The following is a 15,119-nucleotide window of genomic DNA, read 5'->3' as shown; positions in this document are numbered from 1 at the left end:
ATTTGCTTCCCAAGAAACATATCCCATCACAGTGTGCCTGTGGTTCAATCCACCAAAGGTCCCCTTTGGCTCAGGATAGAAGCATGGCCTCTCACAGTGGGGACCCCACCGCCCTTTCACCCCCATACCATGCACTTTGTGTTTGCCTTTCCATTCAGAAATGCCAACCTCTCCTTGGCCCTGAGAGCCCTAGGGCCTCAAGCACTGGGTTCTTAGCACTTGCTAAGAGCAATCAATGTAGCCTGCTAGTTAAACCCAACCCGTGAGCTGTGGAACCAGACTGCTCAGGTTTCAATTCTGGTTTCTCTCTGTGACCTTGGGCAAGTGCGTCTCCTATCCTTGCCTCGGTATTTTTACCTGTAAAATGGGGAAAATAATATTATTGAATTTATAAGGTCATTAATGAGAATTAAACAAGCTAGCATATGGAAAGCATGTTAGTACATAGACTAGTCCCTGGCACATAGTAAGTGCTCAATAAATATTAGCTGTGCCTATAACAATTGTCATCATTATCATTGTTACTGTTCCACCAGGACAGAAGCTCTTTAAGCATAGGGACTGACTATTTTGCTCATTGTCCGGCACATCAGAGGTGCTAGGTATACAGCTGTTGAATAACACACAACCCCTGCCTGTGGTTAGTTGTTTATACATCTCCCTCTGTAGACCGTGAGCTCCTTGGTTCTGTCTAATCAATCCAGTATCCCAGAGGTCTGCTCAATGGGCACAGATCCTCAAAAATGTTTGCTGGATGATTAGGTCTAAGTTTATCAAAAGTCCACACCCTTAGTTTGACGGTGACTCTTTCGCACTGCGTATATAATGGTTGCTGAAAGATCTTGAACACAGGCAGTGCATTTGGGGGCTTTATCTGCGGCTGTCTCCAGAGCAGGAGAAAGTTCTTCCAGAAGTCCCTGCCCCTGGGCATGTCCACTCCCCCAGCACCCCTCACTGCACCTGCCCTTTCCTGAGTCCCACGCGGTTCTCCTCCACCTCATATGGGGCAGACCAAGTCTGGCCCGAGAAAGGCCAGTGGTAGCTTTGTCCAGATCCAGGAAATCTCGCCCAGCACAGAAGCCTCCTCTTTCCCCTGTGGGCCAGGGCCTGCACCCTCCTCACTTCACAGGAAACCTTCTCCTTCTCCTTCTCCCAGAAGGAAATTTAAATATTTCCCCGCACTACCTCAACCCTTCTGCTTCAGTTCCTCCATCTAAAGTGAAAGATAAAATCAGGAGAGGGGAGATTGTACATCATGTGAATAAATGTAGTCTGTAGTCTTCACTTAATTATAACTCAGTACTAACAGACTGCTGTTTTATAAGCCTCTCAGTAACCAAAACCATTTATTATTCCAAGTGCTAACAGATTTGCTGTCGTAGGGAAATAGAGGGAGAGTGAGCTACAGCTCAGTGTTTGATATGATAGCTTTCATCCCAACTTCCCGGCAATGTCTGCATACATCTTATAACTCACTTTATCCTCATGTACGTGCAATGAGGCGGGTGAGGTTTAGTATCTCAATTTTATGGGCGTGAGATGTAGAGGTTGGGAGATCAAGAGCGTTGACCTCAACTAACAATAAGTTTGGGAAACACGCATGATTTCACCGAGAGCATCTCTCTGTGCCATAGCTCATGCATCAGTGTTGTGGCTGCAGAAGCGTCCTCTCTGCCATGGCCATGTCCACCCACTGGTCCCTGTGCTCTGTCCCCACCCACTGCCCAGCCCTGCATCTGCACTTGGAAGGCTGCAGCTTCCTCGGGGGAAATCTGGCATTCCCAAGCCTTGGCGTAGTGTGCATGTGTGTGGGGAGGGTGGGGGGGGGTTAGTTCCCTGGCTTTTTGGTCAAAGACATTCCAGGGAGTAATAGCTGCCTTTAAACAGCTTCCAGTAGCCCCCACTGATCACTCAGAGTGGGAGTGAGTCAAGTCCCAGCCCTGCCATTAACCTGCTGTGTTACCCTGCCTAGGCCATGCAACCTCCCTCCTCTGTAAATGGGGCACAGGGACAGCTTGGAGAAGCTGATCGTGCTATGCACAGTCTCTCCTGAAGGGACATGCATTAAGGATCATGGATGTCATTTCAGGATGGTCACAGTCTTCTATCCACTTGAGCCCATCTGTGTACCCCCTAGGTCTACCGATGCAGGGTAAGAACCTGTGGGCCACATGAGCTCGGACACCAAAAGGAGGGGCCCCAAGTGCAGATTTTTAAAGTACAACTTCAGTAGTTTATTTCCGCATTATGATAAAAGAGAGAGAGAGAGAGAGAGAAATAAGAAAACATATATTTTAAAAAAAAGAAGAAAATTACCATAAACCTACTACCAGCAAAACCACTATTAATATTTAGTCGGTATCCCTCAGTCTTTCTCTCTCTCTCACTCTCGATACATATATATACATATATATATACACGTGTATATATATATATATGTGTGTGTATATATATATATATCTCCACTCACATCAGGAATGTTTTCTCATGTCATTTAAACAGTATTTGAAAGCATAATGTCTACATAGTAATTGATGGCTTTGGTAGTTCTATAATGTACCGATCATTCCCTAATTGTTAAACATTTAGATTTTCTTTCAATAATTATTTATTATTATTATCTGTGCAAACATACCTGATTATTTTCTTGGGCTAAAAGTGGAATTGCCAGCTTTACTCAGAAGGAGGACCTATAACGATTAATACCTATGACGATTTGCCCCTCACCGCCTCCCCTCCTGAAAATTTGGGGAGGGTGGAGGGTGGAACGGACTTAAATAAAGGGAGGGTGGAGGGGACTCCAATCTGCTTCTTGAACTGGCAGCCCCAGAACACCTACACCAAGTAGGCGCTCTCCTTGCTTAAAGTGAACAACGATCGCAGACCACAGTAACCGTGACTATTTTCGGGTCTGGCCCAGGCATGTTTTCACGTGGGTATAATTCGCTTTGGGCGCCCGTCCCACCCCTTGGCCCCCACCTAAGCACCTGACGTGACTGCTGCGTTGACAGCCACACCCCTCCCTCCCATGTCTATCAGCAGCGGCTACACTCTCCACTCCCTGGAATCTATCTGCCTTTACTTGTTTCCTCTCAGTGGTTCTAGACTGTCTTCCCACAGCCTTATGAATTGATTACATGCACCTATGTGAATGGATTCTGGGGAGCGGGCTGGATCCTGAGTAGAGTTGTCCTGAGTCCCACCCAGACAGTGGCAGATCGAGGCTATGGGAGACTGTCCCTGGGCAGCGGCGGATGGTCCAGAGGCAGATGGGCAGTGGTAGGCCACCTCCATGCCCAGCTGCGTGGGCAGCTACCTGTCTGCCTCTTGCAGGGTTGGTCCTTCAGAATGGTGCTCAAAGAGAAGAACAGGGCCTCCCCCACTGAAGAAATGAATCCGTTTCTCATGAGGATTGGCTGCATAGAGTGGGTTGCCCAGAATGAAGGGCAGAGCTTCAACCATTTGCTTGGCAAACTGTGCTGTTCTCTGGGCCTTAAATCTGCATATTGGTGATGGGAGGGGGGACCACAGGGCTTCCCTGCCCCACCCAGGGCTCACATGCTTATTGCGCACATGGCTTGACCCCTGGCTGACCGCCCTCTCTCTTGGCCCCGCAGTCTGACGGCTCCATCCTGGCAATCGCCCTGCTGATCCTGTTCCTGCTCCTGGCCCTGGCTCTCCTCTGGTGGTTCTGGCCCCTCTGCTGCACCGTGGTAAGTGCCCCGAGCTCCTCCTCCTCACCTCAGGCCATGGGCCACTCAAAGCAAAGGGTGACACACAGTTAACAGGGCCATGAGTAGGGTAGGGTGACAAAAGAACTCTGTAAAGGTTAAGGACAAATCTTGCATCAATGTATACAAAATTGGGATAAACTACCATCGTTCAGTGGAACCACACGTCGTTAGGAGTCAATATGGGTTAGGGAAGTAAGACTGCCAGGTGGCTGCTCTGGTTCCAGTGCTTAGGAAGGTTCCACAGAACACTGTAAATGATGTTATTTGACATGTGATAAATACATTTGCATGTGTATGTATGGCGCGCGCACACACACACACACACACACACACACACACACTTGTTGAGTGGCCCTAGCTGATACTCTTCCAAGGCCACCTGGTCTTAGCAACTAGTCAGCCCATCTGAGAGAATGGCCTCAGGCCTCTTTATTTTTAACAATACAGGGTGGCACCCACCTGTATTTCATTACTTTTAGCAAGCATTGACAGGACACATCTACTGTGTGCCCAGCACTCATCTAAGCACAGCGGCTACCAGACCAGTAGCAACCTGCCTTCTCCCCATCCTCATTGCCTGCAGCCACCTCGTAGCTCCGACCAGCATCTCCATGAATAGCGCTAGGCCTGGAAGAAGCCGTCACTTGCTGTGCCCAAATCCTAGTGCCTCTTTATCAGTTTCTAGTCCCTGGCCCCTAGACCAGGACAGGCCCAAATAAAGTAATAGCCAAACGAAGAAAACGACATTAACTCTCACATATCCAGTTCTAGCAAGTGCCCTGCCCTTGTGCCATGTCAGAGCAGGCGCTGTAAAGCCCAGGTGACTTTGAAGTGAGCACGGCCCTCTACTGCCATGGCACCTTCCATTTCCTTGTATCTTAGTTCTTCCAGGGAGGGTCCTGCAGGGGACAAGAGACGGTGAGCCTGTCCAGATGAGAGCGTGTCGCATTTTGTCTCAGGGACGCCAGCACTCAGCACACAGTGCAAGGGGACACACTTCTGTGTGTCAGACTGAGCCAAACAAAGACCATGAACTCATAGAATGCTGGGCTTGAAAAGGAGGTGGAAAGGGCTCCGGACGACACTTTAAAGAGGTGGCACATGAAGGAGATGAGGAACTTAGCCGGAGTGTGGATCCATGGGGCAGGGGCTTTGGGCAGGAAAGAGGCTCTTGCACCAACAGAAGCTTCTGGGTGTTGAGGGGATGATGTGACTTGTAGCATATAAGAACACGTGTGTGCAGGGAGGGACCCAGGACAGGTACACGTCTCAGGCCAATTAGTGCAATCCAGACTGCACTGATTTTACCAAAATTTTAAACTGATTCTTACCAGAGCAGCCCCAAGAGTTAAATGTTGTTTTAGGTACTTAGGGCTGCATAGCTATTTTATTTGAAGGGTAAAAACATCCATGAGTCAGAGTGCTTTCTCTGGTGACTCAAAAAGAAAAGCACATTTTCAAGTGTGGAATTTTGGGGGGAAAAACACTTTGCAGTGGGCTCTTTGCAGTGGTCGGGGTGGTGGTGGTGGCAGCAGGCAGTGGGCACCAGGGCTTCTACTTTAGTAGGCATCACCCTTAATCAACTTTTTGATTATTTAAGAAAGTTATCTCTGGGTGAGGTAAGCTAGGAGCAGTAGAACAGCCAAGCAGTGCTCCACTACTCACCAGCTGTGTGATCTTGGGCAAGTTACTTAACCTCTCTGTGCCCCAGTTTTTTCATTTGTATAATGTGGACAATAAAAACACCAACCTCATAGGTATGTGGTGAAGATTAAAGGAGTTCACATATATAAACTACTTAGAAACGGCACTTTGCACATAGTAAGTGCTGTGTATTATTATTAATATTAATAAATATTTACTATACTAAGAATATGTTACTGTACTGTATGGCATTTGATTTATATTAGTGGGAAGTGTCTCTTTTTTCCAATTTTATTGAGATGTAATTGACAGATAGCATTGTATAAGTTAAGATGTACAACACAGTGAAATGTATATATTGCAAAATGAATACAAGTTTAGCTAACACCCATCACCTCACATAGCTAAGAATTCTTTTCCTTGTGATGAGAAACTTCTAAGATCTACTCTCAGCAACTGTCAGATAAACAATAGAGTATTATTAACTATAGTTATCATGTTATACACTTCATCAACTGAACGTATCTATTTTATAACTGGAAGTTTGTATTTTTTGACTACCTTCACCCAATTCCCCACCTCTGGTAATCACAAATATGATCTCTGTTTCTGAATTTGGTTTTTTTCAATTCCATATATAACTAAGATCATACAGTATTTTTCTTTCTGTGTGACTTATTTCACCTAACATAATACCTTCAGGGTCCATCCATGTTGACGCAATGGCAGAATTTCCTTTGTTTTTACAGCTGAATAGTATTCATTGCATATATGCACCACATCTTCCTTATCCATTTGTTTATTGATGAACACTTAGGTTGCTTCTATGTCTTGGCTATTGAAATAATGCTGCAATGAACATGAGGGTGCAGATATCTCTTTAGGATAGTGATTTTATTTCCTTTGGATAAATACCCAGAAGTGGAATTGCTGGGTCGTGTGGTAGTTCTATTTTTAATTTTATAACAAACTTCCACACTGTTTTCCATAGTGGCTGCACCAATTTACAATTCTCACCAACAGTGCACAAGGGTTCCCTTTTCTCCACATCCTCACCAGCATTTGTTTTCTCTTGTCATTTTGACGACAACATTCTAATAGGCATGAGGTGATATTTCACTGTGGTTTTAATTTGCAAGGAAATGTCTCTTAATTAACATTTTTCATAATTGAAAGCAGAGTCATCCAAGGCCAGATTATTTTGCAATATTCAAAATATTTTTCAATGAATTTCTCTGGTTAAGTCCATGTTTCTTTGGAAGGCAGCCAGAATGTCTTAACGTGGTCCTCTTTTGTAAGTCCTGAAGGATTTCTTTACAAGGAGAGCTCTTGAAATTAATTTTCCTGTTTATGACGTCTATAAAAACTGCCGTCACCCTTATTTCTGAAAGCTGGCCAGAGTTCTGACGCTTGGTGTGCCCCCCCCAAACCAAATTTATCACTCGCGTCCTTGATGAGTGATGATGCTCTAAGGGGGACAGGATAAAGTCATGTGTTTTGTAGAGGGACTATGCAGGAAAGAGGCCAAACACCACCCTCCTCCCCCAGGATCCTGATTCAGAGGACTCAGGAAATTTCTCTCGCCCAAGAGACAGCACCTCTCCCCACAGCTCTGGGACTAGCAGAGGCTGTTCTTGTAAATCATGGCCCTGAAACCTTCCTCTATCACTCTCCCGCCCGCCCCAAGTGTGGAAAATGCCCCATGACTTGGTACCAAAGCTGCATCTCGATAATGGGAACTAGTCAGAGTGCAGAAAAGGCCTGCAAAACGTGGGGTATGTGAGATTTGTCTTTTTTGTGTCCCTTCCTTCCCCCTCTACAAAGTTCTCTCCAGGAATGATATTCAAAATATTTAACAACCCCAGTTACGAGACCCTCCACCCCAACTGACCACCAAACATTAACCCTTTAATTGCTAGATATGGGGATGGGGTGTCCATGAAGTCTTGGGGGAGTGACCAGGTATTCAGGTCCCTATCCACTAATGATAAAGAGCATTTTTAAATGTAATGACCAGACTAGGCATAGTGGTTACTATTAGGTGTGCCATTTGCCTCAGCATCCTCTTGCTTTCTGCTGGCCCTGTCTGGAAGAAATCTGAAGGGTGAGAGTGACTGATGCTACCCATTGTGTTTCGCCTTTCCTAAAGGACCCCGCTCTATCCAGTTCTTATCTCCCAGCTAGATGGAACCTACATTAACTTATTGCCCATGTAGCAGAGTATAATCTATCAGTAGTGACTGATGGAGAGAGAGAGAGAGAGAGAGAGAGAGAGAGAGAGAATGGCCAGTTCCTGGTTCAAAAACCCAAAAATCTTTTACCAATTCCCACCTTGGCCCTCGGTGTCCTTAGGTAAACCTTTGGCTCCTAAGATTCCTGCATTTATTCATTGGCACAAAGCACCCACATTGAAAGGGAGAGAGGCATTGACTATGCACCCTGGGCTAATTTGCATTTTCAAAAAGGGAATTCAAGGGGTCAATATTTTACCAAATAAATAAGTACAGCCCTGCCTCAGTTCCACAAGGGGCATTGCCAAGAACCCTCTAAGTCATGCCTTGACCACTTCATCTACTTATACGTTTGATCCAATATTACTGAAATCTCTAAACTGAAATTTAAAAACAGGAAGACTTAGAAATCTGAATAAGAAAAAGATCATGAAAACAGAGTTGAAAGGTATTGGAAGAGTAAATGTACGAAGGGCTTGAATGTATAGAGAACAAAAAGTCAACCACGAATCAATCAGTGATATTAGAGCACGAAACTGTCCTAGAAAACGCAGGCAGCCGTAAGGGTCCACTGTCATCCCAGACAAGAGGCAGTGTCCTGGTGTGAGCCTGCAGCCCAGCTGGGGTGGTGGCTCTATGGACACAGGCAAAGGCCATCACCTCACGCCTTAATTTCAGCAGGTAGCAAGACACTGATAGGTTCTGATGGGCAATGGGGACTAGATCCTCCAAATCACAACGGGGGGAGAAAATGAATGCCCGCAGTCTCTTACTCTACTGATCGCTCTCAGGAACATCTCGATTCACGAACCCCCACCTCACTTGCCTTGCCCATCCCTACACCTACATGGAACAATTGTAGGTAGTCTCCTCTCCTGCTCCCAAGGTGCAGATCACTTCCAAAGAGAATGGTGCCAGCCTGCTGCTGGGGTCACTGCACATTTATGAGGCCTTCTGCGTGCTTAGCAAGTTTCCCCTCATCTTTACGGAGCCGCAGAGTCCATCCCCACAGTACCTCTCCCAAACTCTTACCCTTCTCCTGGAGATCTCTGTCCTACCTCTGGCCCTTTTGCTCTCAGTAGACAGCCTGCCCTACTGTCTCAGTGAAATAGTAGAAGCTGTCCTGTGAGAAACGCTTCCTTCCTTTTCAAGCAACATACAGACTTAGGTCCTCCTCCAACATCCCTTCGCCTGAGAAGCAGCCTTGCCCCTTCTCCCTCTCTTACCACTGTGTTCTTCATGTTGTCCTCTCTCGCTTCATCTCTGCCTATGGTATCTTCATTCTTTCCTTTCCACCGTCTTCCTCCCCTCTGACAACAAAAGCATGCCAGCCTCCTTCAACTTCTCAGAATGCCTCATACCCACCTTATTTCTCCTTCAAGATGCTCTTTTCTTTCTCCCTTTCACCGGCAAACTTCTTTGCAGACCAGACCCTCCACTGTTCTCCCCTTCCTTCCAGGCCACTGCCCCCTGGCCTCCGTCGCCAAGATTCCTCCAGCCTATCTTTCGCAAGCCTGCATTCCCTGGCCAGTGGTCTCTGCTCATCTCTCATCCAACGTTCACTCCTTCAGCTGTAGGCCCTGTAGGCCTCTCACTCCTTTAAACTTCCTCTCCACTGCCTTGTGCGGACTCTTGTCCTACTTCTCTGCTCAGGTTTTCTCTGTCTCCTCCATGGGCTCTTCTTCCGCTGCCATCTTTCGTTCTCCAAGATTGTCTTTGGCCTTCTCTACACGTTGACCCCAGGCAATATCACTAACTCCCATGATTTCAACTACAACGGATACGCTGATGCCTTCTTACACATCCACCCATCGCTGCTCGTGGCTCCAGACATCCAAGCCCGTAGTATACAGACCCAGGGGACGTCTCAAATGCAGGCATCTCACCCTCAGCGTGTCCCAAACTAAGCTCATCAAATTATCCCTCAAACTGCTCTTCATCAATGGAGATGTCCCCGTCCTCTGAGCTGCCCAAACAAGACACTGCAGAGTGATTGCTGACCCTACTTCTGGCGCTCCTTGTCTTATCTCACTTCACAGTGCCACATTCATCCATACCTTGTCCCCCAGCACAAGCCCAATACCTGGCACTCAATAGTTACTTAATAAATAGTTGTGAACTGTATTATATGGTAGATTCATGGGTGTTCGTATTATTATTATGTTTTACAACTTAGGTATTTGTTACATGTAAAGCTTTATATGGACGGCATATTACATGACAAAATACATTTATAGCAGTTTCTTACATAAAATCTTAGAAATGTGCCCATTTTATTGGAAGGTCAATGGTATATTAGGAACCCTGAGTTAAAAAAAAAAAGAAAAAAAAAATCTTGCTATATTTTGCATAAAAATGTTCCGGGATTGATTGCGTAACAATGTGGAATAGTCCTTAACATTACTAGACTCTACACTTAAAAATGATTAAGATGTTACATTTTATGCTACATGATTTTTACCATGATTAAAATGAAATCTTACTATAAAGTTGCAATTCTCTGCAATCCAACTGATTAAACCACACTATTTAAGTGAAATCAAATCATCGTATTTCTGTTCAGTTAATGGCAGATATTTTTATTCAGTTTGCTGGACGAGGATCGTGTGCATGCATTTAGAATTTCTCCCTAGATAAACAGAAGTCTGTTCTCTTTTGTTTTGTTTGAAATGACCCTGTAGGTCTTTTATGAACAATTAGTTTTTAAAGAATTTGTGGAAAGGATCATGTTTAACTCACGTTGTTGAATTTCAAGGATAGTTAAACAAATAAGCCCCTTGGACATCTCCAATGACAAATTGCAAGAGACAAAAATTAATCAAGAAATTGATATGCATTAAATTGAAATAAAATAAAGTCATCTCATAGTACTCTCCAACACCTTTAAGCATAACATTTAATTTGCTGAGCCTGACAACAAAGCCTAACATCACCAAAGGGACTTACTGACAGTTTATTTAATAGAAACCTGACTAGAAGTACAAATTAGTAGTTGCAAAACAGTCACAGGGATGTAAAGTACAACATAGGGAATATAGTCAATAATATGATAATAACTATGTATGATGTCAAATGGGTACCTGATTTATCGGAGTCATCACCTCACAAATTATGTGACTGTCTAATCTCATGTTGTACACGTGAGACTAATATCATATTGCATGTCAACTGTAATTAAAAAATTTTTTTTAATGATTAAAAAAAGGGAAAAGACATCTGACTAGTACAAGTAGCTCCTTAGCCAGGCATCGTGAGCCTAGACCCAGCGTGCTTTCTGGAGCCCTTTCCAGCCTCCATCATTCCCATCTGGACATTGCTCGCTCTGCAGTCTACAAGGTTGTTTGTCGCGAACACATAGAGCTCTGCCATGGCCGGCCCTCACCTCTGGAGCGCTGCAGCACTTGCCCCCCACACCCAGTCTGTTTTCACTTCCACCTTGCTCTCATGGCTTCCCTCATCCCTGCCATACTGTCCTCGCAGCTTCCTTATAACCCACCCACCCCCTCCTCATGCCTGCTGGGTGAACTGGAAAGAGGCAAGCTGTCGTTAAAGACAACTGGGTTCCCACAGAGATCTTCTTCTCTCCGGTAAAGGAAATGCTTTAACCTTAATTTCCTCACGTGAAAAAATTAGAAAATTGGGATCATATTGCCTCTAAGGTTGCTTACTCCCTTACAGTCGTACCTCTTGTGAGTGAGTCTATTCCTCCCCTTCAAGATTCCCTGGCCTGTGGTTCTCAAACCCACTTACACATCAAAATCCCCTGAGGCTTACACGAGGCAAGTCATCAGGGGCAGCATTTGCGTACTACGTCCACAGAAGACCGGTTCCTACAAGATGTGAATAGGTACACTTCCGAACAAGGGGTATTTAGACAATAAGTTTGAAAAACACCATTAAACGAAGTCTTCACTGCAGCACATCTCAGAGCCTTTAGTAGGAGAATTTGCGTGGTAATTCTCTAAACTTATTTGGATCCTGGAACCCTTCCTTGGCCTATCTCCAGTCCCACTGATTGACATACTGACTTCTGGAAGGACACGAGTATTCTGCCAAAGGCTGTTTCATCCTAGAGACAACATAACCCTAGAGACTGTTGAAGCAGCCGATTCCTGAGTTCTGAGGTGTAGCCTCTTTCCTGCCTCCCTCGAAGGCCGTGTCAGTGCCCACAAGCTTGTACATACTGTGAACATCACCAACACAGCCTGCTCCCTGTGTGCCCTGCTTGGATCCCATAGGCACTGCCAGTGGCTGGCATCACCTTGCCCGTAACCCAGACAGACCAAATGTTCCTCCTCCAAGCCTCAGGGAATCTGAATTCATGGATTGTTTTGTAACTGTCTCACTTAGCATTTTGCAGTGACTTTGACATATCACCTAATTGAAAATATGATAGCTATTCTTTAAATTACTGTGTAAATCACGTAGGTCTTCAACTAATGTTAAAATTCCTGCCACTAGTCTCACTTTAGTTATCAGTGAATTTGGCCTTTTAAATAGTCCCAGTCTTAAGGGAGATGAGATGAGAGGCTACATATGATTTGAAATTTAAGTTCCAAATGCCAAATAAACAAAAAGCTGAGCTCATTTCTTTGAAAATTTCTTGGACTACATCCTAAATCAACACCCTGGGCACTAGCCTTTGATAAACTTTTACAGTGTAAAATTACTGGATTCAGGTAGTATTTGGCCAGCATTTACCCACTCTAATCAGCTGTGAGGTTTCTATGATATTTATACGGTTTGTATCGTAGTGAGATTCATTTATCTGCCATTGGATAGAATCGCACACTTCCTGGACATTTTCCACATCAAGTTGCCTATTTTCCCTTCGTTTCTGGATTTTAATTAGAAGGATATTTATTACAAGGATTGAGAATCGGAAGAGAAGTCTAGAATATAAAAGCATGAGCGCAAGCATCCCCTCCATCTGTGACATGAAAGCCCTTGGTAGATGGCTTTTCAGATCTCGATTGGCATTTCTTCTATACACACTTCTGTTCCGATGGCTCTTGCTCAGACAGAACCCATGAGGCCAGGGAGGCAGCAGAGGAATTGGCATTAAGAGATCAGCCTAGAAGTTCTAGGATATGCAATATTTTAATTCAAAGGCTCCAAATAACTTCAACCATCTAAATACGTTTCTTTGAGCTAACCTCTCTGAGCATGCAAGAGCTAATCACTTATGAAAAATCAATTACTCTTGACTAGTGATAGAGTGTATTACATAACAACAACAACAAAAACTCCTAGAAAAACAAAATAATAACAGTTGTTTTAAATATACAACCAGTCTCACAAGAAAATAGGGGATATTTCCAGGGCTAAAATAAAGAAGGATCTGGAAATCTGATGGTTAACTGAGCCTAAAAGAAGGGTGATCCTAGAAGAGATTTTCTGATCTTAATAACCTAGGCATTTGGTTTCACAGCCTGACATATGCCCCAAAAGTCTGAGAATTGGAATTGTGTCTTCTGTCTCAAGCTGGGACCTTGCGTGAAAAGATGATCTATGAGTTTGGTGCGTGTGTGTGTGTGTGTGTGTGTGTGTCTGTGTGTCTGTGTGTCTATCTGTGTCTGAGTTCAGAACCATAACCTCTTAGTTTTAGAGTTCAACTGTATATTACATGGGGTTCTGCAAATTACAAGCTGAGAAGTGGTCATAGTTTGGAAGTGTTTAGGGATCTGCAGAGGGAAACTTGAATCCTCTCTGGCAGGTTGGTCCCTCAACCCAATCCTCATAGGATTCCCACAGGTAAACAGGAACTACAATGAGCTCACAATCCAAAATTACCAAAAACCCAAAGAATATTATGACTCAAACTCCTTGGGATTTTACTATACATGGAAAGCATGAAAGACCAGAAATCAGATGAGGAAGTCAGACCCTGTCAACGGTCTCTCCTTTGCTCTCTCCATAGTTAACAATAGTTGTTAAATAGCAGATACATAGAAAGTTCTCTAAATACCATCATTTCTCCTATAACATGAAGGCTGTTCCTAAAAATATCACTGCATATGGAATTTCAGCCCCATGAAAAAAATAGGACTGATGAAGAAAAGAGGTTCAGAGTAGAACGTTCAAAACTGCAATGTTATGAAACAATCAAGTTTTAAAAATTAAGAATAAACTCCAAAATGTCACCATTTTAAGCATGTGAAATTCTTAATTAAAATAATACTACTGTGCCTTGATTTAAAAAAATAAACACATGAACTTTCCTGGTGGATATGAGCGTGATGTAGCACTGCGACTTGGGATGGAAGAAAGGGAGGACATTCTTAGATCGAAGTGTTACCACAACAGAGGTAGATGGCTGTGACTCATTGTCTTGTTATTCCTCTGCACCGGCTTAAAATAGAAATCCAGCTTTTGTTTTTTTGCCAAGTTCCTCCTTTCATTACAAAAAAAGCTATTTGTGTGGTTCCAAAAAAGACCAAATGCCATGAAAGTGCTGTTCTGCTGCTGTCAGCATTATAGTCCTGTCTTCAAGTCATGGCATGTGCTTCTGATCCCCTTTAAAGCAAATGCAGCTCCCAGAATTCCATTCTCCTTCTGTTGGCTCTTCAGTGTGGTCTCTGCTGCAGCTCAACATGGGATCCTTTACTCCTGTTCCTCTCACGGTGTCCGCTTTTGCTCACTTCTCTTTGCAAGCTTGCCCATAAGCCTAAGGCTTTCTTCCTTCATTCAACTCCTGGATTCTTATAACGAGGACACACATTCATGTTGAGGATGCTGTGTTGTTTTCATGCAGAAAAGTACACATCTCGGGGCATGATATGTATTTGCATTGCACGAGGGTAAACAGAAGTGAGAAATCAGCACCACATGGTGTGTATGGGCTTTGTACGTTCTTCCTAGGTCACTAGGGGCAGCTGGGCAGCATCTTCACATTCACCTGGTATTACTCAGTGGCTGGCACAAAATAGAATTGCCCTACACTTTAAAATGGTTAATATTATGTTATATGAATTTTACTGCAACCAAAAAAACTGATATATACATATATAATGGTGGCATTTTTCCAGAAGCTCAGATGCCCAATTTACAGTGTGTCAGTGTGGAATCTGAATTATAAATTGGTCCACCTTTGATTAAGACTTACTAAATTGTGTATCTTATCGTTGTCGTTTGGGTTCCCCTTGGCACATTGCTGGATGTAAGATTCACTAAATACCCAGTAAGTTACATTGAACAGTAACCCACAGATGGGTTAGTCTGAGTGGTAAGCCAGTTGGTACTGCACTTCCTGGCTGATATCATGTGCCTACACATATGTGGTGAAACATACTGCTGCTGACCCCTCTGAAGCCCCTGGTACCTCTCAGGCCCCCTGGGCACTGTCTGAACACCAGCCTCCTTTCTTACTCATTTTATGAAGCTCCATCTGGAAACCCCCATATATAGGCATTGAGTATATGCAGGGGGTTAAGTGAAACCTTTGTTAAATTGTAATAAAAGTAAGACACAGAGACTGCAAGAAAGGGAAAAGAGAATAATAATAATAATA

At 44.1% G+C, this 15,119-nt stretch overlaps 1 protein-coding gene across 2 annotated transcripts in view; it reads left to right on the top strand.

Annotated features, from left to right (window-relative positions):
* The window catches only part of ANTXR1 (ANTXR cell adhesion molecule 1), a 217,256-nt gene that overhangs the window by 125,013 nt on the left and 77,124 nt on the right, over positions 1 to 15,119 (top strand). For both annotated transcript variants that reach the window (XM_033124998.1, XM_033124999.1), the window contains exon 13: positions 3,618 to 3,713. In XM_033124998.1, coding sequence (XP_032980889.1) covers positions 3,618 to 3,713 — 96 coding nt within the window. The remainder of the gene's footprint in view (positions 1 to 3,617; positions 3,714 to 15,119) is intronic.

Source organism: Rhinolophus ferrumequinum, chromosome 13 (genome assembly GCF_004115265.2).
Source record: "Rhinolophus ferrumequinum isolate MPI-CBG mRhiFer1 chromosome 13, mRhiFer1_v1.p, whole genome shotgun sequence".
Lineage (NCBI taxonomy): Eukaryota > Metazoa > Chordata > Mammalia > Chiroptera > Rhinolophidae > Rhinolophus > Rhinolophus ferrumequinum.
The sequence above is the reverse complement of the archived record's forward strand: the minus strand, read 5'-3'. Positions and strand labels throughout refer to the sequence as shown.